This window comes from Dipodomys spectabilis, unplaced genomic scaffold, assembly GCF_019054845.1.
Source record: "Dipodomys spectabilis isolate Male_0828 unplaced genomic scaffold, ASM1905484v1 ptg000042l, whole genome shotgun sequence".
NCBI lineage: Eukaryota > Metazoa > Chordata > Mammalia > Rodentia > Heteromyidae > Dipodomys > Dipodomys spectabilis.
The window spans coordinates 12,174,502-12,201,880 of record NW_024870719.1 but is presented as its reverse complement, the minus strand read 5'-3'; the positions used below and the strand labels follow the sequence as shown (position 1 = coordinate 12,201,880).

The 27,379-nt window shown below is 33.1% G+C and overlaps 1 protein-coding gene across 1 annotated transcript in view; it reads left to right on the top strand.

Moving 5' to 3' along the window:
• The window catches only part of Mdga2 (MAM domain containing glycosylphosphatidylinositol anchor 2), a 722,905-nt gene that overhangs the window by 562,099 nt on the left and 133,427 nt on the right, over positions 1-27,379 (top strand). The window contains exon 7 of the mRNA XM_042677867.1: positions 5,106-5,435. Within this exon, the coding sequence (XP_042533801.1) occupies positions 5,106-5,435 (330 nt within the window). The remainder of the gene's footprint in view (positions 1-5,105; positions 5,436-27,379) is intronic.

Here is a 27,379-nt window from a genome sequence, read left to right as displayed (position 1 = left end):
AGAGCAAAGCTTTTGGATTTCTGAGTGAATTGCAAAACCAAAGTAAATTTGTGTTATTACTATGGATGAACATATGTGCATGTGTACACACACAAATGCGCATGCACACACATGCACACAGTATTTTATTTTCCTTAAGTTGTTTGTATTCTATATGTAGAATAAATTACTTTGATAAACAGAAAATATAAAAGTAAGAGAGTTGGCTTGAAAGCCAAATGATCCACTCTACTTATCATGATATTTCTTCATTGAAACTCAGGCAAGAGATTGACTTGTCAATTTTTTTCCTCTTTAGAGATTTTGCTATTTAGAAAATTCATATGATAAGCTTAAGCCAAATCCCCAATATTAACCAATGCTGATATCAACAATTTTTTAAAAAATAAATTCATATCATTTTGTCAGTGGGGGGGCTTGATCTCTGGGCCTCGGTTATGTCCCTCAGCTCTTCAGCTTGAGGCAAGCACTCTACCACTTGAGCCACAGTGCGACTTCCAGTTTTCTGGTGGTTAATTTGAAATAAGAATCTCACGGACGTTTCTGCCTGAGCTGGCTTTGAATCTCGTTCCTCAGATATCAGCCTCCTGAGTACCTAGGATTACAGATGTGAGCCACTGGTGCCTGGCTCAAATTCATATCTTTTTGAGATCATTTTTTGGAACACATTTATTACGTTGCTTTCTATAAATATTTTACATTTAGATTTTACTTTTAATTTTACAGTTTCAGGTTATTAGTTGAACAGCCACAATGTGTAGTATGAATATTGATTTAAATATTTATAACCTTTCAATGCCAAATCAATTTAATATGCTACTGTGCAGAGCACAGAACTGTGGATAAGTGCACAGTAAGTTAATGTCAAGTACAAAACAATTGTTTTGTGTGTTTGCATATGACAACCAATATATACATTTGCAATGAACATTACTCATAAGTGTACCCTGATACAAACTGACGTGAAAATATTTTACTGAATATTTTTGGCTTCTCTGTCATCTATGTTTATCAGCTTGGCCTATAATTTTCTTCCTTTGTTGTATTTTTAACTGGTTTTGGAATGGGTGATAATAGTAGTTTCATAGTATAAGTTTGATAACGTTCCTTCCATTTATAATTCCTTCCATTTATAATTTGGAGTGTGAATATCAGTTCTTTAAATGTCTGGTAAAATTTGGTAGCACACCTGTTAGTTCATGGGCTTTTCTTTGTTGAGAGACTATTACTGCTTTAATTTTGTTGCTCCTTATAGGTCTATTTAAGTGGTTTATAGCCTCTTAGGTAAGTCAAATGTATCTAGAAATATACTCATTTCTGCTAGGTTTCACAATTTATTTGAACATGTTTTCAGATTGTTCCTTCATGATCTTCTGGATTGTTATTCATTGTAATATCACTACTAATCTCTAATGTTTTTATTTGGTTCCTTTTTCTGGTCCTTTTAGTGAGATTAATGAAGGGCTTATCTATCTTTTCAAAGATCCAACTTTTTATTTCTTTGTCTGTGTTTGATTAAATCTCTATTTCATTGATTTCTTGCACTAATCTTTAATTCTTTCCATTTGCTAATTGAGATGCTTCATCAGGTACTTTTAAAGATTTTTCTGGGCTGTGTTTGTTCATTTGTTGCTGATGTAGATGATCAGAGCTATAAACTTTTTTCCCTAACATTACTGTAGCTGTTTCCCCAGTTCTTGCAAATTATATTCTCATTTTCATTAAATTCTAGGAACTTTGGGATATTTTTCAGTGATCTGTTAATCATTCACCAATAGTTGTTCAGTTTCCATGCATTTTGTTTTGTTTTGTTTTTAATTTTTTTATGTTGAGTTCTAGCCTTAGTTCAGTGTGAGCCGATAAAATTCAGGAGTTATTTGTATCTTCTTATATTTTCTATAGTTTCTGTACAGCAAAGGAAATAGTCAAGAGCGAGAATAGAGAGTCTGGAGATTAGAAAAAAATCTGTCAAGGGATTAATTACTAGGCTATTCAGGGTGCTCAAAAAATAAACTAACATAAGATAACTCAATCATTCATTTGGGCAAATGAACTCAAGAAGGGACTTAACGGGAGAGCAAGAAGAGACTGCTCTCTGGCTAGAACTATGTATCTGGACAACATTAGGAAACTCACTGATATTTGAATAATAGAGGGCGGATATAAAGAAGAAAGAGAAACTAATAGGATAGATGTCTGTGTGAAATACAACAAGGGGAGTCTCTTTAAACAACATATACCTAAAAACTAAGATGAATAGTAGGTATGTAAAACAGATTTGTGGGGGGGAGTGGTAGGAGAAGGAGAATAAAAGGTGAATGGAATATGAACGTGCTCCAAGTAGTTTATACACATTTGTGAAAACAGATGAATGAATGAAACTTGTGAAATTGTGTGGAAGGGGGAGGAGAAGGCAAGAGAGTGATGGAAGAGAATGTTCTGATCGGGGAACAAGGTAAGGAAATATGGAGATGTCAAAAAAAAACGAATCTCCTTGAATGCTAACAAAATCTTCCTCTGATATACTCTCAAATTAGTAATATGAATTGATTTTTAAGTGAATATGTAAAAATTGAAATTTTCAAAATTGATGGCCATTGTAAAAAAATTCACCTAAGTTTATCATTTTTCTTTACAAACATTTTAAGGAACAATCTTTTTTTAAAAAATAGTATATTTTTTATTGTAAAGATACCGTACAGAGGGGTTACAGTTCATGAGCAAGGTAATAAGTCCATTTCCTATCAAGCATTGTTATCCCCTCCTTTGTTTTTCCCCTACTATGCATTTCTTCCCCACCTCCCCAATTCTTCCTCCCCACCTCCCTGCAAAGTTGTAAGTTCGTTTTCAACATAGTATCCTGTACATATCATTGTTACAATGAGTCAACCTGTATCCTTATTTCAGCATTTTGTTATTAAGGAACAATCTTATAGAGGACTCATTTACCTGTTATAATGCTAACGTAAGTACATATTTTAGGCCCATTTCTATGTTCATGTGATTTGTTGTGTACTATAGAGTTGTGATTACATTTATATTGCTTATGCAAAATATTACACACCAGGTATGGTAGCCATGACATTGTGAAGTCATCCCTCAGTGCGTGTAAGATGAAAATCTCTCACTGTAGGGAGTAGAAGACTCCCAAGGTACCCTAACTCTGTTGCACAGTTACCTATTTCTAAAGATAGGCATAAATAAGATTCATAGACTGAATTTTATGATAGAAGAGGCTAACAAGCAATAATACTAAAACATGCTATATTTGCTTCCTGGGGCTTTCATTGAGACAAACTTAGTGGTCACTCTAAGCATCTTTTCCGAGATGCTTATTTCATAAAGCATATAAAACACCTCATGCCTACTTAATGTATTAATTTATTTGGTGCATAAATTGACCTATAATCTATGAGCATACAAAGGGAAGTGAAGATTAGGTTTATTCTTCTTTTGTTTATCTTAAGTAATTGGAACTTAACTAATGCTAAGTTGAGAGAAGTACTCCTATAGCTATGTCTTGAGTAAAAAGAAAGGTATACATTTCAATCTTCGTTTTTCATTTTTATTTATTTCTCTTCATTATATATAGATAGAAAACCATGCAAAATATATTTGAAGTTAACAAGTCAAGAAATTGAGAAGTATTTTGTTGTTTCCCTTCCCCTCACCAAATTAGAAAAATTTACATACAAGATGCAGGACATCAGAATCAAGTTCAATGAAAACAGAGGTTATACTATGGGGAAGGAACATACCAAAGAAACAGAAAAATCATATAGTACATTATAAATACGTTAAAAACAATAGCAAGAAAGAAAAAAATTGTGTCCCTATCTTGGGGTTAATTTTGCTTAACATCATCTTATATGGTCATATGTACAGGTTGACCCATTGTAACAATGAGATGTACCTGACCCTATGTTGAAAACGAACTTTACAACTTTGGGGGAGGGTGGGATTAGTTGGGGAGATGGGGAAGGAAGGGATGGTAGGGGAAAAACAAAGGAGGAGGCAAAAATGCTCAATGAAAAATGTACCTTACTCATGTAACTGTAACCCCTCTGTACAGTATTTTTACAATAAAAAACATTAAAAAAAGAGAAATTTAGAAACAACTTTTTTCTAAATTTAAAAACACTCTCATCTCTGGCTTCTTCTTCATGTTTACAGATTTTTCCTGGTATTCATTGAACTGAGAAAAACCATGTTAAATACAGGAGGGATTATGCAAAACAAAGTTAAAAGTCTTTAGGTGTCTGCAGGTCTATTAAATTGACATCATTTTTGATAGCATCTTTATGCCTATTGGGTTCATAATAAAAGGGAATGACCACCATTTTATCCTGATGATGGTGTCTTATACATTTGCTACTTTTATCATGTATATATTTGTATCATATAAGCATGCTTAAGATGAAGGGAAATTAGAGGATGTTGGAAAAAGAAGAGCGTGAGTATAAGACTATTTGGCATAAAGGAGAAAACTCTGTTTTATATTCAGTTGCACAGTGTCATTCAGAGTTCAGACTCTTAGTAAGCCTGCAACTGCTCCCCCAGCAGCCTTCTGGAGTCCTTACAGTTGATCCAGGTAGAGAGCCAAGATCCAGAAAACACTGTGGTTGGGAAAGAAACATAGCAGATATTCCAAGCCATCTCTCAGAGAGGGTGTTTTGGTTATATGCATGAGATAATCAGCAAACACAATGAACAGGAAATTCCTATGTATGGCAGCACAAAAGAATTAATAGCAAAAGTCTTCGCTTGTTAAAAAAAAATTCTAGTTCAAGTTATTTCTCGATTTGAAAATGTCTTGTGAATGTGAATCAATTCATTTCTTCCTGGGCCAGTTTTGATCAGCCTTAAATATAATCTTTGAAGGACTATATCATCCAATTAAAGCATTTTTAAGAATTCTCAAGTGAGTTAAGGTTTTATATTATTTCGGGATGGTCAAGATAAGATTGATGGGTATGCAAACTATATGCAAATAACAGAAATGTGCATATTTTATCTTGTTTTCCTTTACATTATTTCAGCTCAGACATGTTTACCTAGCATTCCCAAAAAGAATGCTAACTACTTATGGAATTTTTATATTTTAGCACTAAAGAAAGGACGATTTTGGATCACCCCTGATCCTTATCACAAAGATGACAACATCCAGATTGGACGGGAGGTGAAAATATCTTGCCAAGTGGAAGCTGTCCCTTCCGAGGAGTTAACTTTCAGTTGGTTTAAAAACGGCCGTCCACTGAGAAGCTCTGAGCGGATGGTGATCACGCAGACTGACCCTGACGTCTCCCCCGGAACCACAAACCTGGATATCATTGATTTAAAATTCACGGATTTTGGGACATACACATGTGTAGCCTCTCTGAAAGGAGGAGGAATATCTGATATCAGCATTGATGTTAATATTTCCAGCAGCACAGGTAAGCAGCACATACATGATGCATTTCATGTTCACGTTAACCTAATGTCTGTAAACTCGACAAAACGATCTAGCCACGCTGAGAACTTTATTTTTAATTTTCTAAAACCAAAAAAAAATGTTATTGTTCTGGTGAATACCCAATTGAGAGACATTGTTATTTTCATTTCGGTTTCGATTTGCGTGAGCCAATACAAATTGGACAAATAACAATAACAGCACTGAGACAGATATAATTTTATAGGTTAAATGCAGTTATTTTTCATGAACTAGGAACCCTTGCAGAACTTTAAAATGTAATGTGAACCAGGGTTAATAATAACTGAGTAAAGAACTGAGGCAATATTTGGAAGTTGTAAATGCACAGAAAAGAAATGCTGAGATAATTTAAGATTTTAAAATAAAACCCATGAGCTCAGAGCTAGTAGCTCACACCTGTCATCCTAGCTACTGAGGAGGCAGGGATCTGAGGATTTCAGTTCAAAACTAGCTGGGACAGGAAAGTCTGTGAGACTCTCCTCTTAATTAACTGTCCCTGAGCCAGAAGCAAAGATATGGCTCAAGTGGTAGAGCCTTGAGTAAAAGCGAAGGCACCGTGTCCAGGCCCATACCTTCACAAATAAATAAACAAAGACATATAGGAAATACATTCTCCTCAAACAAGGTCATCTGTAGTCAGATATGATTTGGACTTAAATATGGAATGAAAACATAGATTTAAAGTTCAAAATGAAAATACATGCTTAGTTTTCTCTGATTACATGTACAACTATAAGGGAGGAAAGTTTTAGTGGTTTGTGATTTGTTATGGGATCATAGATTAATCTCAAGATGGTTTAAGAGCTTCACTTCTATTAAGTGTAACAAGTGAGCATCTATATTAGCTGCATTTATTTGGTCAATTTGTCACTAAATTGAATTTTACTTGGAGATTGATTCTTTCACAGTACAAGCTGAATAATACGGATGGAAATCATAGAATATAATGCTCATAGATGCACTCTGTTTTAATGAGTATTTGACAATGGGCTTTCCTCTCCAAGTCAGGCCATGTATTGACTTGTACTTTGTTATTCACCTGTGACCTTGTGCCTTCTATCAGCTCCAAATTCAGTGCATCAGATTGATTTTATTTTTAAGGAACATAGTTCCATACTTCAGGCAGAAATAAATTGTTTATTTTTTTATCATTCTGCTTTCTAAAGAATATTCAATTTTATCTATTATAATTAATGTGAAAGGAAGTTGGAGTCATAAAGAGTACATCTGTTTAGACACTAGTCCTTTACCACATTAAAAAAAGTAAGTTTTTTTTATCCAATTGATCTTCAAATGTTGATGGTAACATTAGGAGATGAGTTCTTTTAGGATGTTGGTGGAAAACTGCTGACACATTTAATTAACAAATATTCACTGACTAATGCCTTAAGTAATTCTGTACTATAAGTGGTCTTTCTCTTCCAATAGGAGTACAAGGTGGGCACAGTTGGCTGACACTTTTAATCCTAGCTACTAAGGAGCCGGAGATCTGAGAATTGCAGTTCAAAGCCAGCCTACGCTGGAAAGTCCATGTGACTCTTATGTCCAATTAACTACCAGAAAACCAGAAAACCAGAGGTAGAGTTCTGGCTTAATGTGGTAAAATAATACTATCCTTGAGCAACAAAGCTCATGGATAGTATCCAGGCCCTTGATTAAAAAAAAAAAAGAACAAAACCAATTTAATTAAATCCAAGATTCTTTGCATTTATTTTCTGGGGGAGATACCTTTCTAAGATTGCTCTGAAAGTAATTATAACAACTATTTTGTTTTCTCTGGTTACTTGTCTGCTTTTTTCCCTCCATTTCTTTTTCAGAAACAGTGGCACAAGAAAAACAAATCCAAAGAATCCATGCTTTTATCTAAAACCATTAACTAACTGGATTAGGGCATGAGTCAGTTACAGTTCAATGAGAAGGGATCACAAAATAAAATGAAGAAAGGGACATTAGAAAATTACTGCTAAGAAAATCTCTAACATTAACTTTTAAGTATGCTAGTTATGTTGCCCATTTGAAACTATTTATTATTATTCTAAACATTCTAAAAGGAAAATCCAAGACGATTAGAGACTATATTTTACTCCTGAAGTGTTTTTCAACACTAAAATGTTAATAGTAACAATGTAATTTACTTATTATGTTTTCATGATTACCAACTAGAAATAAGATTTAAAAAATATATTTTCTTCTTCAAAATGCTGGCCCAATGAAATTCACCACCCTCCCTTTCACAGATCTGGATCTCTCTAAAATGAAATCTTGAGAAGTCAAAGATTTTTGTCTAATTTTTCCTAGTTACAATCTCAGTATGTGAGGCAACATACAGCATACAGTTAGTACTCAATAAATAATGTAAGTTTTTGCACTTAGTTTCTCTCAGGTTGCCTGTTTTTATTCTATTACCTGTGTAAATTAGCTTTAGCTATAAAGTGGGCTACTCATGAGGCTGGCCACTCAGTAGATTGTATTTCAGTGGGGACTGGGATGACTTGTAAAAGTGATAGCACATTGTGTCTTTACTGTCTTCATATTATTTTCACACTGGCTTTGATATTCTGTTCCTCCTACAGTACAGTGTAATACCAGAGGCCAGGATAAAGTTATATAGGACTGACATCTTCTAAGTCAACTGATATTAATAATAACTCCAGCAGATGGCAAGGCTCAGTTGGTAGAGTGCTTGCCTAGAGTGTGGACATGGGTTCAATTCCAACTACTGGAAAAAAGGAAAAAAAACCTAACTAAACAAGATTATTGTTTTTATATGATAAACAACTGCACTTAATAATATGAAAATAGGTTTGTTCTAGGCTAGGATGTAAATGAGAATTCACAAGCTATAAGATGGACAAAGATTTTGGGCTGATTTAGCACTCAAAATCACAGAGAGTACAAAGGCAATTTATGCAGATTGTTTGAGTGAATCAAAGAGAATGAATGAAGCAACTGCTTAGAAATGGGTATATGTGGAAGTCTTTTAGGTTCTGGGTTTTCCAAGTTTTGTTTTTATTAAGGAATTAAGCACTGACAAAATGGTCATTAGTTTTGCTGTGTCGAAGATATTTTCATGTTAAATGTAATTTAAGGGTAACATTTTAAAATACAAAGTTTCTGAGCCTTTAAGTTTTCATAAAAATAGCATATAATAAATCAATAATCTCAGTACTTACTATGTTACATTTCTTCAATTGAGAGTCACACGGCTGAGATTATTTTTAAATTGAAATATAAAAATATTTCAGGAAAGTAAATGTTACTTATAACATTAATATTATTTTTAGAGATTTGATTGTAAGAAAATGTTAGAGAGGCTAGCTACATATATTTTGAATTTTATCATTCATTTGAATGGCTAACAAAAGTTCTGATCTACATGAGCATAAAGTATCTCATTTTCATATTAGTTTAATATTAAAAAGGAATTTTTGAATCCTTACTCTGTAAGCATACAAATTATGCATATTATGCATATTTCTTGTTTTGCCAAGTTAAATATCCTTGTCTTTCAAATTCTGTTACTTAATTATTTCTACCTCCTGGGTACTGTAGTGTACGTCAATATTACACATGCACCTTGCTCTGAGGTAAATGCTAATTTAAATTTTCAAGACAATTTGCATAGAAACCAGACATGGTATAGAATAGAAAGCTATTGTGCTTAGAATTTGGCCAGACATCTATAGACACTGTGAATCCATTGGTCAGGGTCTCACACAGGAATATAGGGATATGCCACAAATAATTCATATATGAGTAAATATAGAAAGAAATAGCATTTGGAGAGTAGAAGGGAAAAAACAAATTGTTTAAATAGGGATACAGGTTGACCTATTGCAACAATGAGATGTACGAGACATTATATTGACAAATGAACTTTACAATTTAGGTGGGGGGAGGGATGTAGTTGTGGAGATGAGAGGGAAGGGATGGTAGGGGAAAAACAGAGGAGGAGGCAACACTGCTTGATAAGAAATGTACCCATTACCTTGCTCATGTGATTGTACAATATTTTCACAATAAAAACTTAGTTAAATAATTAAAAAAAAGAAATAGCGTTGTAATGATTACACTGGAAGGAATGGACATTTGACAAAACATATGCAACCTGGAAAGTTTTGGGAATATTAAAATCTTTACTGTTTACAAAATGAAAATTCTTCCCATGCTCAGTACTATTGACAGCAGTCAAAATCAGAATTTTAAATATTTTCTTTGCTTGCTTTCTCTCTCTCTCTCTCTCTCTCTCTCTCTCTCTCTATATATATATATATATATATATATAGTAAATCTAATTATATGTAATTGTTATAGTAGGTTGTGTGTGAGGGTGTGAGAGAGAGAATGTGTGTGTGTTTGTGTAAGTACAGGGGCTTAAACTCAGGGTGTGGGTGCTGTCGCTCAGCTTTCTCACTCCAGGCCAACATTCTGTCACTTGAGCTATAGCTTCACTCCTGGCATTCTGCTGGTTAATCAGAAATAAGAATCTCACGAACTTTCCTGCCTGGGCTGCCTTCAAACTGTGATCCTCGGGGTCTCAGCCTCCTGAGTAGTTCTAGTATTGGATAGATTTGTTTGTTGTTTTTGAGGGGGTTGATTTTTAATTTTCAGAGTGTTGTCTGTGAAATGCTATTGCTCCCTCCGTGCTACTCCATTGTAAGGTTTCTGGTGCTCATTAGTTTGCATATCTTTCTTCCTTTTCATGACTCAATGATTGAGGATTTATAGAAAACACAGATGTATGTGCATCAGGCCTTGAAAACCTAAGCACTGAGACTCTGTTAGATGGAGATTTCCATGGTAAGACATCTGGTGGTTAAATATAATAGAAGACATAGTGTTTTGGGGGGTATTGTTTTACTCCTATATTAGAATAAGTAAGCATTTTATATAACAATATATGGAGCATGAATTAGAATTAAACAAGAGCTTGCAACAGGAACATAGAAGCACAGTGATGACCAAGTGGAAAAATGAGTTCACAAATTTAGCTCTGCTGACTACCTGTATGATTACTTTAATTGTGGTAGTTAACCTGAGTCTACACAAGCACTCACATCTGCAAAATGAAAGTTGTTGATAACAAAGGACTATGCTACACAATGAATAAGAATTGGTAATGAGCAGGAAAGTGAAAGAAAAAAAATGATTAAATCCACTTAATTGGATCTGCTTCCTTGCCCTTTTCCTTTTAAAGAGGAAAAGAAACTCATGAAGTTCTGCTGATTATAACTTCTGGTTCTATAAAATAACTGCAATGAGGGAGAAGGTAGTTTTATGGAAGAGGAAGTCATAAGTTTCACATGTGAAACTCGGACAATGCTTTGAACAGAGGAACCTTTCATGGATTCTAAACTTATATAATTGGTATCTGAGTTACTGGACAGAGAAAACATATTTCCTACAATCCAAACTTGTGAAATACAATCCATGGCCTCTGACTTCATGACAGAGACCAGCTGTTGGCAAACACTTTCTGTGAAGGCCTGGGTAGTAATTTTCAAGTTTTCAGGCCATATGTTCTCTGTCACAGCTATTTTATCATTCTAGTATAATAGACAACCTGCCACAGGTGGTAATTTAATGTGCACAGGTATCTCCTAATAAAACTTTATTTATAAAAGCAGGTGGCGCACTATATTTTGTATATGAGTCACAATATATTGGCCTCTATCCTACACTTCAGAAACTTTTAAAAAGTGAAGCAATGACAAAACGGGATTCAATAGACTTACAATATCCTAAATCAACATATATTTTCTTTGTTTATTTTTATTTGTTCATACAAGCATAAATACCTTTCATAAAGAATAAAGCAAAAACACAGACTTTATTTCCTGTTCACATGTATCTTCTATTGAATGCTTTGCTAAGTTTACTATTGTCTATGTTAGAATTGTCTTAATTGTAAAATTAAATGGCAAATATTCCTGAGATTATTCTATAATTACTCAGATCTCATTATTACTAACATATGGAGTTTTCTGCTCCTGTCCTTACACTATTTGTGAACTCATGTATCTTTTTTTTTTATCAATTTATATACATATTTTTGAGTGAGTTAAAAGACTTAATGAAAGATATAACATTATGAAAAATGGCATAAAGTGAATATGTAGTCAGCTGCTTATTTTCTGAAGGGCCTATTTGAAGGGCCAGTGTTCACACTGCTATCAGACAGAATTAGTTTCTTACAGATTGCCTTTCCTCTTAAAGGCTCAATGGGCTGTGTTTACTTGAAAGTGTTGTTATTTTTGTCCTTGATATTGGCTAGGAAGAAGTATAGTGCTGGTTTTATGCTAGGTGTTAGTAAGGACACTGCTCATCTTAAAACAGTGAATTACCTCATCTCCAACCTTTCTCACTTAAAAAAATGCTTTTCCTCTTTACCTGTAGCACTGGGGTTGAATTTAAGCAGGTCCAACCAGGCATCTTTACTGTGTTTCTGTCAGTCTTAGGAGGTTTTAATGCTCAATGCATTTGCCAGACAGACACTTAACTAAACAGAGCACTGTTCTCATCAAGTGGAGACAATTCTTTGAATATACACACACATTGTATTTTAGGCAATTTGGGACCAACAATGCTCACAATCATACATAATTCCTATTATTTTTTTTTTGGTCAGCCGTGGGGCTTGAACTCTGGGCCTGGGCGCTGTCCCTCAGCTCTTCAGCTCAAGGCGAGCGCTCTATCACTTGAGCTACAGCGCCACTTCCAATTCCTATTATTTTTGAGTAAAGGAAAATATTGTTACTGATTTTATATATATGTTATTTGATTACATAATTAAGTATATAACCATTTACCAAGAAGATGATTTTATAATCAGCACCGTTTATTTGCAAACAGGGTTTGCTGTATAGATTTTTTGATTAAAATTTGAAAACATGTTCCAATAAAAATTTCTTTCAGAATTATTAAATATTCCAAGAATTATTACTTCTGTTGACTTACATTAACTCTGAATTGTTTAGGGCTCCATGCAGATTTTCTATATGTGATACATGTAAACTAAACAATGTGTATTGTCTAAAAAAGGTATAGGAAGTCTGTACTTGAATATTTTAAAGTGTATAGTTTTCCACATATTGGATGGCTAAAATAGTAGGAAACAGCAACACTGAAACCTGTTCTAAAAGAATTTATGTTCACATTTTACATAATTTTGGAAAATGTCAGTAGTCCTCATCAAATATTTTATTTTGTTCTTTATTGTTGTCATTTGAGCACCGTTAGCAATGATGGTATTTGGGAAATGGTTTTTATTTATTAGTATCTTTTAGCAGAAACAATTCAAATAATCAAAAACATTTTTCCTGTTTCAGAGGACCTTTAGAAGCCTAAATGCCTATTTAAATGTGATAAATAATTTAAGAGGAATTCTTAAAATCACACAATAGAGCGGAGTAATTTGGTAGATAGAAACACTTTAAGAAAACCTATTGAACACAGGAAACCTACACCAAGAAATGAATACAGTACATGAAACTCTTTCCCTTTCTTAATGCTGTCTCTGACATTTAATAGAGAAACTCTATAACCCTAAAGAAACTTTTCTTCGTACAAGAAGACTGAATCTGGGAAAATCTAACATATGAAGCAAGAGTAATTGAAAATGCAAGTGAGAATAATGTCTAGTGCTTTATTTACAATGACAAAAAGCAACCAGGATTTTGTGTCACTCAGAATTGTAGAATTAACTCAGAATTGTAGAATTAATTCCTAACAGTGACAATAAATTAGATATATATTATATAAATATAAGATTTACTCAATCAGAAAGTAGAATAAAGGAAAAAATTAATATATGGAGAATCTAATTCATAACAGAAACTATCTATCTATCTATTCCATTGTGATTACTCTTGAGTAACGTTAACAGGTAAAGTTTATCATTTGCTTTAGTACACACTGAAAGTAACATAGAAGCACAGAGAAAGTGACATTTAATTTGCTTAGTAAGAGGTCCAAAGGGAATGTTGCACCTGGGCTCTTTTAGGAAGGAGATACTAGAATTTTAATAGGAATTTAGGATATTACATTAGGCCTTATTATCTCATATTCACACAATCAAAACCAAACAACAAACTTTTTTTCAAGGGATTAGTATGATCTGATTGGTGACTTGGGATCATACTTACTGGGTCAGTTGGCAGTTTTAAGAAACAGAGACAGTTAAAAAAAGAGTAGTACAAAAATTAAATAATAAAATATAAGAGCTAGTCTAGAGGTCTAACGAGGAATTGAGGAAAGCCAAATGTTTCATTTGTTTTCCCCAACAGTGCAGATTACCTTTGTATTGTGAGGAAGTGCTCAGTGAGTAACATACAGATTTTGTGAGCAAAGAGGCAAAATGACAAATCAGATGGAAGTGAAGGCAATGGGATTAAGGAACACGTATAGACATTAATCTCATGAAAAGATCAAGTACCTATGACAAGTCAGTCAATCTGGTTGCATCTTAGATTCTTTATTTTTTTAACTATGGTTTTGAGAGGTATTTTAAGATAGAGTTGGAAGAAAAAGGGTGAGAGAAAAAGAACACAAGAAAAATGTTCCAGGTTGATGCAGTACATGGAGGTTTCCTTTATTTGGCTGGAGAGATTGATAGAAATCAATGAGGTCCTGTGGAACACCCACAACCTCTCTTACTAAGGAGCATTTGAGTCAATGACCAATGCTCTCAAGTCAATTTTAAAAAGGTCCTGATTAACACAAAGCAATGTCTGTTTGGTAGTGCTGTTTCTGGACTTGGGTCTAGGCCTAAATTTAACACCTAGTAGTTTTATGACCTTGACCTTGGACTTCAGATTTTTAATTTACAGAATAGAGTGATTAAGTGAGCAACTGGTATCCAAATGAGGTTCTGAAGATGACTATAAATTACTCGAAATTTTCTCAAGATGAACCAAACTTCAGGGAAAAGGGAAATAAAAAACCAGCTAAGGGAAATAAAAAAAAAACAGCTCAGCATTTTAAAACTCAACTGCTATTGGACCAGAACATTTTTCTCTTACATATATAGAATTTCCATATAAAATTATATTTGGACAAAGTTTTCTGACGTCTTATTTTTCACATATATACATGCACATATTAAACACTCCCAATTGAAAAGAATTGTGTTAGATGAGCTTTTCTACCCCTAAAATGTTATGATTCTATGATTCTAAAACATTATGTTTGCTTGTGTAGATTGTGGTAATACCATATTTTAGATTGTGACAAAGGCCTGAGAGAACAAATTTTTGGGGGTCTAAAAGTAGTAAAGTGAATAATAAAACATCTTTGTGGTTTGGTGACTAGTTAGATAATTGGATCTAATGATCAGAAGAAAGGTCAATATTTCACAATTTTTGTGTTAATTAGGAACAGATGGAATCTTCTAAGAAGAGTATACAAAGCAAATATTTTAAAAATGTACAAGGACATGGTAAACAAAGTATAAACTACAGAAAAAAAAGAATTATTGATAGGACTCAAGGAATATCAACACCCTACTTGTGTAAACAAATACTCAGTGGAAACTTTCCATATTATGTTTTCAGGCTCTAAGACAATTCTTCATCATTGTAAGTTATGTAAATGCTTATTTTTTCCCAGATGTTAGCATTGCTGCATATAAGCAAACTTTCATTTTCAATTAAGCGACAGGACTAAAATATGAAGGAGTGAAGAAAGATGAAGAATAATAAATGAAGGGTGAAATCGAAGAAGAACAAAGATGAAATAGTGATTTTAAAAGATGGAAGAGGAGAGAAGAGACGATCAGAGTTTAATTCTGGTCATTTGGAATAAAAAGCATCTCTACACAGATTTTTTGCATCTTTTTAAGCAGGCGCCAGGTAGTTTTGTAGATTCTCACAGGAAGTGGTAAGATTATCAGTTCCTCCTTCAATGTCATTTCAAGGAGCTAGAGGGAATATTTAAGACCCTTTTAGTTGTAAATTATTTTGAAAGTCATAAATTATATTCTTTTGCTACTTTTTTGAGATTACATGAATGCAAAGACTGGGTGAGTTGAGTTAATAATCTATTTTTATATAGGAGTTCAATAAACATTAATCATAACTTTGCTCACATAAAACTGAATCTATGCAATTATGAAATAACATTGGATTTATAATTTCCCTGAAATTAATATCTTGAAATACCCCCAGTTTTCCCAAATCCAAAGGCCAAGATTGTGCTGTTCAAATTAGAGTTTATCCCATAGTTTATTATTATGATCAATAAAAAAGGGATGAGTATGCCTGATTTGTGCTTCCTAAACCTACCCTTCCTCCACTGCTAATGAAAGTAATAGGAACATAGGAGCTGTCGGAATTTTAATTGGTTGAATATAGATTTCATTAATCTAATGATGGCTGAAAAATATCATTGGTTATTTTCATAACTTGACTATAAAATTATAATAATGCTCAATAATTTTAGAGACTTATGACATATCTTAACTAATGAAGAGTAAATGTCTCCATCCTATTTATGGAGAAGAATGCAATATAGCTACTGAGTAGTATCCTAAAGCTGTAGTACCTGGACTAATACTGGCATTTTTGCAGATTTACCTGAGTCTAGTGGAAAACTAAAACTTTGACATATTTTCGTTTTATGCAAATTTTACTCTAAGTCTCTGAATCTTCTGGCATCATAAGAAGAATTGTAGTAGTTATTTAGTGTGTATTTAGTGGCTACTTCATTTTACTGTTTGGAATGTTGATACCACAGGTTCAGTAGTTATGTCAAGGACTTAAAAGTACAGACTGGAACTATAATTCATGCAAAGATACATCTCCAAAATCCACTACTAAATACATACTTTTACAATGTCAAAGGGCCACAAAAAGTTCTGCAATTTAAAAAATATCTATTCTTCATTGTTAAGTATCAGTGAGATTTGAAAAGGAGATTAAAAAGAATTAGAGAAATTATTAGGATTTTGGTAGTGCCAGGAGGGAACACTCACATGTTCACGTATCATGTTAAGTAAATAAAACAAAATTATTGGACAATGAGATGTACAAGCCGTTATGTCGAAAACGAACTTTACAATTTCTGTGCGGTGGCGGGGGGAGGGGGGGGCTGGGAGGATTGGGGGGGCAGGGGGAGGATGGGAAAGGATGGGAAGGGGAAACAAAGGAGGAGGCTACAATGCTTGGTAAGAAATGTACTCATTATCTTGCCCACGTAATTGTAACCTTTCTGTAGAGTATTTTCACAATAAAAAAAAGAAAAATGAATAAAATTATTGGGGCCATTCCTGACTCCTATATCAAATAACAGTTAAATATAATTGCTAAGTTTCAAGTATTAGTATAATTTTAAATATTGAGGGCATCTATAAATTACATAATATATTCTACAAAGAACGAAATGGAACTCAAACCTCATATAATTTGTTCATTTTCTACAGCTATAACTCTCCTTTAGCTTTATTGAAGTCTCAGATTCTAAATGCTGTTCTAGAGATTTCCAAGTGCATTAATGTCTTAAGTTAAATGGATATTCTCATTTACTGTCTCTGATATTCAGTCCTACATCTTTGATAAAGGTCCTGCATGAAAGGTAGACACTTGTACTCATGTGCCAAGATACTGTAGAATGTATTCAGGTAACATTCTCATTGGATCACATATCATAGCTAACTGATTATGAATCAGAAGACTGTCAAAGTGTCATCCAGTCTACGAACACATCACAAAGAGTATTAGGGCAATGTGTTCTCCTTGCTAGTGATATGTCCCATTAACTCTCTTCTAACCAATGTACACCAATTGAAGAGTAATAAATTCATAAGGGATAATTTTCAATATATTATTAAGCCAAAGCCTAATGCCATTTAATATAATCATATTTGACTTAGCCACTTGAAATCAGTGGATGTATAGTTTGTGTTTTTAAATCATTACCTAACTGTATTAATAAGTAGCATAATTTAAATATTAACAGTGTATCTGGAATATTATTAAACTTATAGCACACTACTGAAGATCGTACTGCTTATGGTGAAGGTACCTTATTTTACAGCAGCATACCAATATACAAAAAAGAAGTATGAATTGTAAATATGCACCTTAAACAGCAAAATCTAACCACTCATTTTAGTAAATAAAGCCTACGTTGAAGTTTTTCCATGTAAGTTGCACAACATATAGTGTCAAGGAACAATTTCCATACACAAAGAAAAACAAAGGAGTTTGGAGCTTGCATATAGTCTAGTTGCTAAGCACAATCTCACAATTTGAAGTCAGGACTCTAAGAAGGAGAAGGCACTGTGATTATACATATGAAAAAAACCCTGAGCTTTACAAATGTAAGGGGTTTTTCATGGCTTCACAGCTACTATGTCTTGACATGTTGTTGAACCCAGATCAATGTTGGCTCAGAACCCGGATTTCTCTTGAATAGCATGCATTTTTCCAATCCATTGAGCACAGATTTTAAGATTCAGACTCCAGAATGAGTTGAACCCGACTCACAAGCCTTGCCATATTTTGTCCACATTTTCATCTTTGGCCAAAGGATTGGCCTATGGAGTCATAATGGCAGCAACCTGCTTACCTCACAGCTTAGCATCAAGAATGAAAGCTTTAGAAATTAGCACATGATACTTACTTACAGAGGAAGAAAATACTTAAGAATACTAGACTCCTCTTCAGTACATGATATGTAAAGAAATCAGAAATTTCCTAAATTTTATAGACCTTCTGTCACCAATAATGACTACACTAAAATACGAGAAATGAGAGTAATGCTATTGCACTAGTCAAAAGATTCTTGCACAGTATGAATTAGATGAGCAATTTAAATATGTGAAGCAGACAATAAAATGATAAGCTGTGCAAATGGCTATGTCTAAAAGCTATATACAATGAATTATAGTTCTCCATAAATGAAGCAAATGAATCCACTTTTACCAAGTCTAAGTAATACTTATAAACAAAATTTCTTTCCTTGACATTTAAACAGAAATATCCTTGCATAAAAATTAAATAAAATGTAAAACCACACAAATAAAATTGTACTAACCTGTTCACCGTCGCCTATTAGCTCAGCATGAGTGATGTATATTGTCAATGACATTATATAAGTTTTTATGTTGTTTTAATGTGAGGTGCATATTTTTACTGTGCTGTTCTGTAATTCTCAGACTAGCAGAAGGAATTGTAAAATGCAATCATGAACATCAGCAGAATATTTGTTAAAAAGTACATTATGTGTTTTTGGAAAACCTTCTTCTTATTTTTTTCAAGTGACCAAGTTATCTACTAACAGATCTGTTAATTAAAACTCATTGGAATTAAAGAACATGTGGCTCTGATCTGCTGATGGAACATTGTGTTCAGTCATTTCATTTTGCTCTTGATAGAACATGAAAAAGCCAGCTTCATTTTATGTCAAGATGTTTATTAAGATGTTTAGAGTATCTATTCTCATCTGATAAGGCATATGCAGTGGTACACAATCAGTAGTATAATTAGGGAATTTGTAAACCACAGGCATTGTCCAGAGTGATCATTTAGAAGGAGCCTAACAGTGTCACATGGGTTCTATAAGGAGACAAATGGCCTTTTCATCATAGAAGTAAATTGATTTTTCTAGCTACTCTGCATTGAAGAGTTTATCACTGTGAGCAACAGTTGCTCCAGAAAGCAAAAAAAATAAATTACCACTTGCTTTAAAGCATCTGTCTCTTGATACACTTTCATAAGATGCATTTGATATATTATTTAAAGCTTATCTCCTTTTTAATATAGAATTCATTCACAGGAAAGCAATAACATAATTAACATGATTCTACAGATCTTTGTTTTTTTTTACTTTTTGTCTGCTGCTTTTCATGACAATACTCTGACCTTTGTGAAATGTACAGCGGTGACATTTTGCCATCCTCATCGGGAGGAATAGATGTATTTAGGGATGTCCAGACCTCATTACTTCACAGGAGTAGAACAAGAGCTGGACTCTCTCTATTATCGTGCTATTTTAGGATAATATCAAAACATAGAAATCAGGTTATCATTGCTAATGGCAAACATGACACCTTTCCTTGAATATCTTTGAAGGAGCTTCTAACTTTAAATTAGGGAGGTTCATTCTCATCCCTCCAACATATTATATTCTCATATGGGTATGGAAATGTAATCTGTGCGCATGATAATGACCTGAGATTTATTTCTATGTACCATCATAAGCACAATTATGTAGTTTATTCATATGAACATTTGATTAACCATATAGGTATCTGTGCTTATTATTACACATAAAAGAATAAGATATAATCTATGCCCGCTAGATAGAAAAATATATAGAATAATAAAGTACAATAATTTGCCTTACAGTAGGTACATCAATGGTGAGAAGATATAACTAATATTCAATTAGTTATAGTATGCATTGGTTATGCATTATACCATCTTATCATTAAATGTTTATTAATTTTCATTAGTGTTAACTTAAATTCTACAGGAGGAAACTGTGATTATGATTTCCAATGGCAAGATTCCACATATAAACTAAGGGTTAAACCTTCAGTCCAAGTTAAAGTTTAATCTTGGTCACTTGTTATTCTTCCATATTTTCCATTGTTCTTGAAAATTCTTTTTAGAAATAATAAATAAATACCCCTACTAAGAAGTCTCTATATATTTTAGTGTCTGTAATAAATGTAATTCTTAAATGTGGTTACTTAAATGTGTGTCTGATTTTTTCCCTAGCCACTCTGCATTGAAAAGTTTACCACTGTGAACAGTTACTCTAGGAAGCCTAAGTTAGAGATATTTATATATGAAGTCCTTGCAGTTAGTATGTATGTATGTATGCACACATATGAAACTACATGGATAAATCATGTCTCTCATTTATATGATCAAGTAGTAACGATGCAAGTGTAGTATGCACTGTGAGAATAATAGAAATTTTGAATTCCAACCTAGCATTTTAGCTAGTAAACTTCCTTTTTCCTATAATATGTAATTTATATGATATACTATTTGGGGTACAGTACCCTTAGCTTAAAATTTTTAACTTAAAATTCATTGATTAAATACAAATACTTACAGGTTTCCAGATTCACTATATGCAACTTTAAAAAAATAATGCCAAACATGAAAGAAACATAAGTAAGAAAATAAAGTTGAAGAATGCATCTTTAGTTTTCCAAAAGTTTCTGGGTTGCTTATCTTTTTAAAAATGATTTGTTACAACTTAAAAATGTACTTAGCTTAACCTTTTGTGCTATTTTGACTGTTAAAATATCTTTTATATTACAGAATAAAATTCTGTTTCTTTCAATATTTCTTGCTAGGTTATATTATTTGCTCCTATTTGTTTACTGTTTGTTAAAGAAAAAGGTTTACTTATGAGACTTTACATTAACTTATGAGACTATCATTCCTTTAATGTGTTTTAATGTACAAGAACATAGGCAAGAAGTCAGGTAAGGGAAATTAGACAAAGGAATAAGTATATACTTTCATATCTTCTTCCAGAGAGAGTCATAGACAATTCCTCAATTTGTTCTTGTACTTTAATTGTTCTAGGAAATATGTTATGATAACTTCCAAGCATTGGATACTTGAAAACTTAACCAAAAGGTATTTTAGTTTACCTGAGCTAGAGTCCTGTTTATTTATTTTCCTTGACATTCTAATAATAGAACCCCTGTTTGTTTGCAACTGGTGTTATAACTTGGGAAGCAGAGAAACTATGAATGTTACACAGAGAATGATTTTCTGCTTTATTCTTTCATCTTACATTTGGTATTCTGTTGAATCCCTCTGAGACTATTCTTGTGCCACAGCATCACCTGCTGGGAGAGGGAAGTTGGAACAGCCAGAATGGTTGTCTGCCAAAGTTGTTTTTCTGATTGAATAGCACTGCATGTCCTCCATCTTCTAATGCCAAACCTTCTATGTGGCTACCTCCAGGATCCTACTTCTCCCCATATGCTTCACATAACTGACAATACCACTCTAATAAGATTTCCCAACACTTTCAAAAATAAGCATTGAGTATATGAGAGTGTATGAATGTACATTTCCCTTCCCTTAGAATTTCCAGATGCAATTCTTCACCTTTTTGAAATTCATGTTTATTTTCAACATGGGATTTTCCTGTTCCATTGCCAGATTTGTCAAACAATATCAATCATGTTTTAATAGCATCCTCTAATTGGTGATGGGTGAGGTAACATGCTTTAAAGTATGTGTCAGTGCAAATAATAAAAGGCAGTTTGTATTTACCCAGTACAATAAGAGATATATTTATGCTAATTCATATTATAGGCAGAAACAGTAGGCTAGCATCTGCTGTGAAGGCATTTATAAAGAAGTGCTTATTTCCTATGTGACTTACTACAGGGCTGTAAGTGCTAGAAGCTTTAGAAGTTGGTGCATGGGTTTTCTATTTTACAGCTGGATAATCTTTTCTTGGCTGCTGACTGTAGAAAGTCACAAAGTGGACATATGTTTCAGTGCTACCAAATGCTTCCATATGAGGCTGTATTATTTCTAACTATCATTACTAAGACCAAATCAAAATGTAATTGTAGTGGTAATGCCAAGTTACTGTTTGGTGGATTCTTTACAATTAAAAATAGGTCGTATTCATGTTTGAAAAATGATCTTGAAATTTCTATATTTTACCATTAAGCATTGGATAATCTTAAAGTAATTATTCAGCAATTGTATTCTTACCTGCTTGTTTAGTAACATTGGTTATAGACCTATCAATCAATCAACAGTCTATTCAGTACTTGAAAACTAATTTAAAATGTCACACGGCATACAAGCTACTGAAGAAATAGAAGACCCTGGTGCTTAAATTAGCTTGTTTGAGTGACACATGACAATAAGTATACATTTTGTCAACATATAGAGTAAATAGACATATTATCATTTAGAGACAGAAAACACAAAGGACCCAGAAACTAGAAAAGAGTAAATAGAACACAAAACTTAAACTGAGTCTTAAAGGATGAAGGAGAACCACTGAATGGGACTGGTGAAAAGTGAGGACTTGAGAATGAATTACCAAGGCCCACAGTCCATGTCTATTAAGCAGATCCTAAATCCTGCCTGGATTGAGTACAGAGCTTGCCTAGGACCACTAGGACTTATTGAAGATGAAAGGCAAAACAAGCCATGAGTTTTAGGCATTCTCTCCAGGAAAATGAGGAGTACCTGTAGAGATGTAGATGAATTTTAAGGAATAGTACATATTCTTTTTCTTGTTAAAAAGTTGAAAGAAATGTTCATAAATTAAATTTTAACAATCCATTTATAAAAGGAAAAATAATCCAGAAGGAAACATGACAAGGAAATATATTTTATATCTCAAGGAAATTGTAATATTTCAAAACAATGGATTCTAAGTACTATATATCACATAATGTGCCCTATTATCTTCTTGCATTCATTTTTAATTACTAGTTGTTTCTAGTAAGCATGTAGTAGCAACCGTGATTTCGTTAGTTATAAATGAGCAGCAGTAGGTTCTTCAGCTCTGGTGTCTTACTATATAAGGTCCACTAACTGGGAAATTTCAGCATAGCTCCCAAGTGTATCCTACTGTGTTCTATTAATTCATACATAATTATTAATTGTAGTGAAAATGAGGCAAGCTTATTAGCTTACACACTATTTTTAGGACTTGAATTGTAGTTATTTTTAAGTGGAAAGATATTCTTCAATTTGCCTTAAACCATCAAGTGAGTATTTTTAGTGCTCATTAAGCATGTGCTATAATCCTAGCTACTCTGGAAGCTGATATTTGAGCATCTCTGTCAGCACAGACAGAAAAATCTGTGAGACTCTTACTTCCAGTTAAACACCTAAAAACGCCAGAAATGGAGCTGTGGCTCAGAAGGTAGAGTGTTAACCTTGTTTAAAAAGTTCAGGCCATGAATTCAAGCCCAGGATCAGCATGAAAAGAAATGTAAGAAAGAAAAAAGACATGTTACTCCTGGTGTCTTGATGAAAATTGTTAGATTTGCAAATTCTTAAGGTCCACAAAAATGACTTGGTGATTTATCAAAATATCCTATGTGGCTGGAATTACTGGCATACATTATCACATCTGGCTTCATTCCTACTTTAATGTATTAATTTCTATCAGGCCAGCATGACAATTCTTACCTGTAGTGATCATGTTAATAAGCTTATACTTTCTTTAAAATACTGTTTATGTTTTATTATGAATTATAATTTGAAATACACATATCTGTAGTAAACTATTCCCCCAAATTCAAGTATAATTTAATTTAGTGCCATACTTGCTTCAAGATTGTAGCAAGTAAGAATCTGATTGATCTACTGGAGCAAATTCCATTTGTTACTTAATTTATTGTGATTATTTCAAAGAATGATATATCTTTAATTTTAATGTGTAATACTAAATGATAATTTAAATAGTTCTGCAATTTTAATAAATAATTGCAGAAGCTGTTTTCAATAAGCACAGTATTTTCCCAGAGTTCACATATACAACCTACTCTCACATTTTTTGAGGAAGAAAAATGAGTCACTTATTTTCCAAGTAAAGACTAAAGAACTTAATTTACTCAGTTTTCCCCCCTAGGAAGAAATGTCAATATTTAACTTTTCTATACTTGTTTTATTTTATATTATGTGATACAATGGAAAAGTTCACCAAAAAATTGTCTATTTCTATGCTTAGACTGAGACACTGGGTTTTATACCATCTTTTTCAAGTTTCTCTGATTGCACTATCTCTTATAGTTGAATTTCTGATGATAAAAATTGTAGAAAGAGATATGTATAGACTCTTTGTCAGAAAATACCTCTGTATTTTTATCTGATGAGATGTTTTCTCCTAGCACTACTACAGATCTTCAGGTTTTTATGCTGAATTTGTTTTCATTGAGAGGCAATATTTTAAAAAACAAAAACATATAAACAATCAAGATAAAATAAAATAGCATTTTCAAATTGCCTCCTTCCTCACTTTTATTTATTTATTTTTACTTTCAACTCTCAGTTTATCTAAGTATTTATTATTCTTTTTTATTGTGAAAATACTGTACAGAGAGGTTACAATTACATGAGCAAGGTAATGAGTACATTTCTTATCAAGCATTGTTGCCTCCTCTTTGTTTTTTCCCAACCATCCTTGCCCTCCCATGTCCACTACCCACCTCCTCCGCCCCCCACCAAAGTTGTAAAGCTCATTTTTCGACATTGCATGTTGTGCATGTCATTGTTGCAATGGGTCCACCTGTATCCCTATTTAAACAATTTGTTTTTTCTCTTCCCCTCCCCAAATTATACCAACATCAAATACAGTGAAAACAAGGGTTATACCATGGGGAAGGGACAAACAAAGCAACAAAAAAATCACCTTATAAATATGTTAGAAACAATAGCAAGGAAGAAAAAAACCACTTGTGTCCTTAAAGAAGACTAGAAAAGAATTCTGAAATCTCTTACCACATTGATAACCCACAAATCTCAAGATAAACCTCAGAAATTTACCCAAAATTTCTGTATTTTTCAAATGATTTCACTACTTACTAAACCACTAATTATACAATCACTGTACTTAGTTGCTATTATCCTTTTCGTTAAAAATGTCCAAGATTTGAATGTGTCACGTTTACTTCCATATTCTTTGCTTTACATTTTTTCCTTTCCTATTTTCCACCCCTCCTTCATTTCTTGGTTATTTTATAGCTTCCCAGGCAGTATGCTAGGCACCGAGGCAGACATCAGGCCTTAACAATAGAGTAAGAGTCTTTATGCATTTAAGGGTTGTCTTCTCAGGAATGAAATAAAAGCCAGAACTCAAGTACAGGTTAAGTGCATGTACAGTACATGTAGTTCAGGGGAGTATAAACCCAGCTCAGCTTAGCAGAGGACAAAGTTTCTACAGAGTAATACTATTTTAACTGACTTTCAACAGATAGGTTAGGCAAGGGCCTCACACTCTGAATGTGTGAAGAAGAAAAAAAAAACAAACACTGATTATTCAAGAGTTCTGAGGGTGGCCACTGACTGCAATTTAGTGGTAACTATGTTACCATTTCCAGAGTAATACATTACTATCCCTGCAAAACGCAGTTTCATTTTATGAGGTTGTTGAGTTAATACTCAAATTTCTCTAGATTTCTTAGAGCCTTTGATAAGTTAATATGTGCTGGGTATATTATAAAAATCAAAAGAAAACATTTTAAGAAAAAAAATTTACAAATATACTACATGTAAAGAAAAACACTTCAAATTTTTTGGTGTAATTTCTTCTGAATTTTCTTTTTCACTAGGTTTGTCCCATATGTGTCTTTTTTTTCTAATTGTCAATAAGTGGCAATTACATCTTGTCTTTATTTATAAACTAAATGTAAAATTCTCTACTGAGTTTCTATTATACGTGACAATATGCTGAATGTTGACAATATAAAGATATAATGATAATATTCTTCCATTCAAAAAACTCTCTGTTGACATTCATTGATAAATCTTCTTAAAAATGTATTTTATTATTTTTGACATTTAGAATATTGTGTGATGGGATAGATGCATAGTAGTTAAGCAAATACATTAGTATTTACTAATATATGCAAATATAGAAACAAAGATATTAGTCTTTTCTAATATAAAGAACTGGATACTAGAATGTATGCAGATAGCAATATGTTTCATTCAATAATAGTAGTCACCGCTATTCAGACTACTCACTAATATCTTCTTCTCGTTGGAAATCAATATCTTTATCAATAAATATAGCTCTATTACATTATATTTTAAAGTTTGTTATATTGTATTGTGTGATGGTTCTATGATTTATTTACAAAACCATTAGGCTGTTTTCATTTTTCAAATTGGATCAGGTTAAGATGCGAACTTTCACTGAGGTTTTTAGTTTTCTTGACAGGAACAGAATTATGCCTGTGATGACAAATACATAAAAAGGAAGCAGGTGTCTTGGACTGAGACTGTTGACAGGAACTGCTCTGAAGATACTGTCACAAGAAAGGAAAAGAATGATCTTAGTATACTGTCACAAGAAAGGAAAAGTATGATCTGTACTAAGAAACCTAACTTTGTCCATAAAAGAAATAGGCAGGGGTGAGAGACATAGTTGATAAAGAAACATCAGGATTTGGCTGGTTTTTGGAAGCAGAGGAATAGAAGCATCCATCAAACCAAGAAAACTGTGATTTATTTTGTAAACAGGACATGTTGATAACTGAACTGAGAAATAAGTAGTTCGTATGTTCTAAGGTTTGAAAAATTGGGAGAATATAAAGCATTGTGTACATAGGTTGGAAATCCCTTGGGGAAAAGTTAAAAAATATACTATCAATGTACAAAACAGAAATCTCCATGAGAACAAATAAGAGATCTCTTTATAGAAATAATTAACAGAGCTAAGTGTAGAGTCATAGGTTGAAATAAAATTTAGTATGGAATTTTGAGAAGATATAAATTTTCTTTGCTTAGACAGTTGAGAAATCCTTAACCTGACTTCACATTTTGAAGTATTATAGAAACAAATATACATTGAACCACAATTTGGTGAAGTTTTGCTAATTAGGAATATCTGGGCTAGTCTCTCAAAACAATATAAGTAGCCAAGATTAAAATTGAGGTTTAGGCCCGGTGCCAGTGGTTCACACCTGTAATCCTAGCTACTCAGGAGGCTGAGATCTGAGGATCATGGTTCAAAGCCAGCCTGGGCAGGAATGTCTATGAGACTCTTATCTCCAGTTAACCACCAGAAAATCAGAAGTGGCGTTGAGGCTCAAGTGGTAGAGTGTTCACCTTGAGCTGAAAACCTGGGGACAGCGTCCAAGCCCTGAGTTCAAGCCCCACAACCAACCAAAAAAAAAAGAAAAGAGGAAAAAGAAAGAAGTGATTTAAATTCGTATTTTTTAAATTAGTTAGG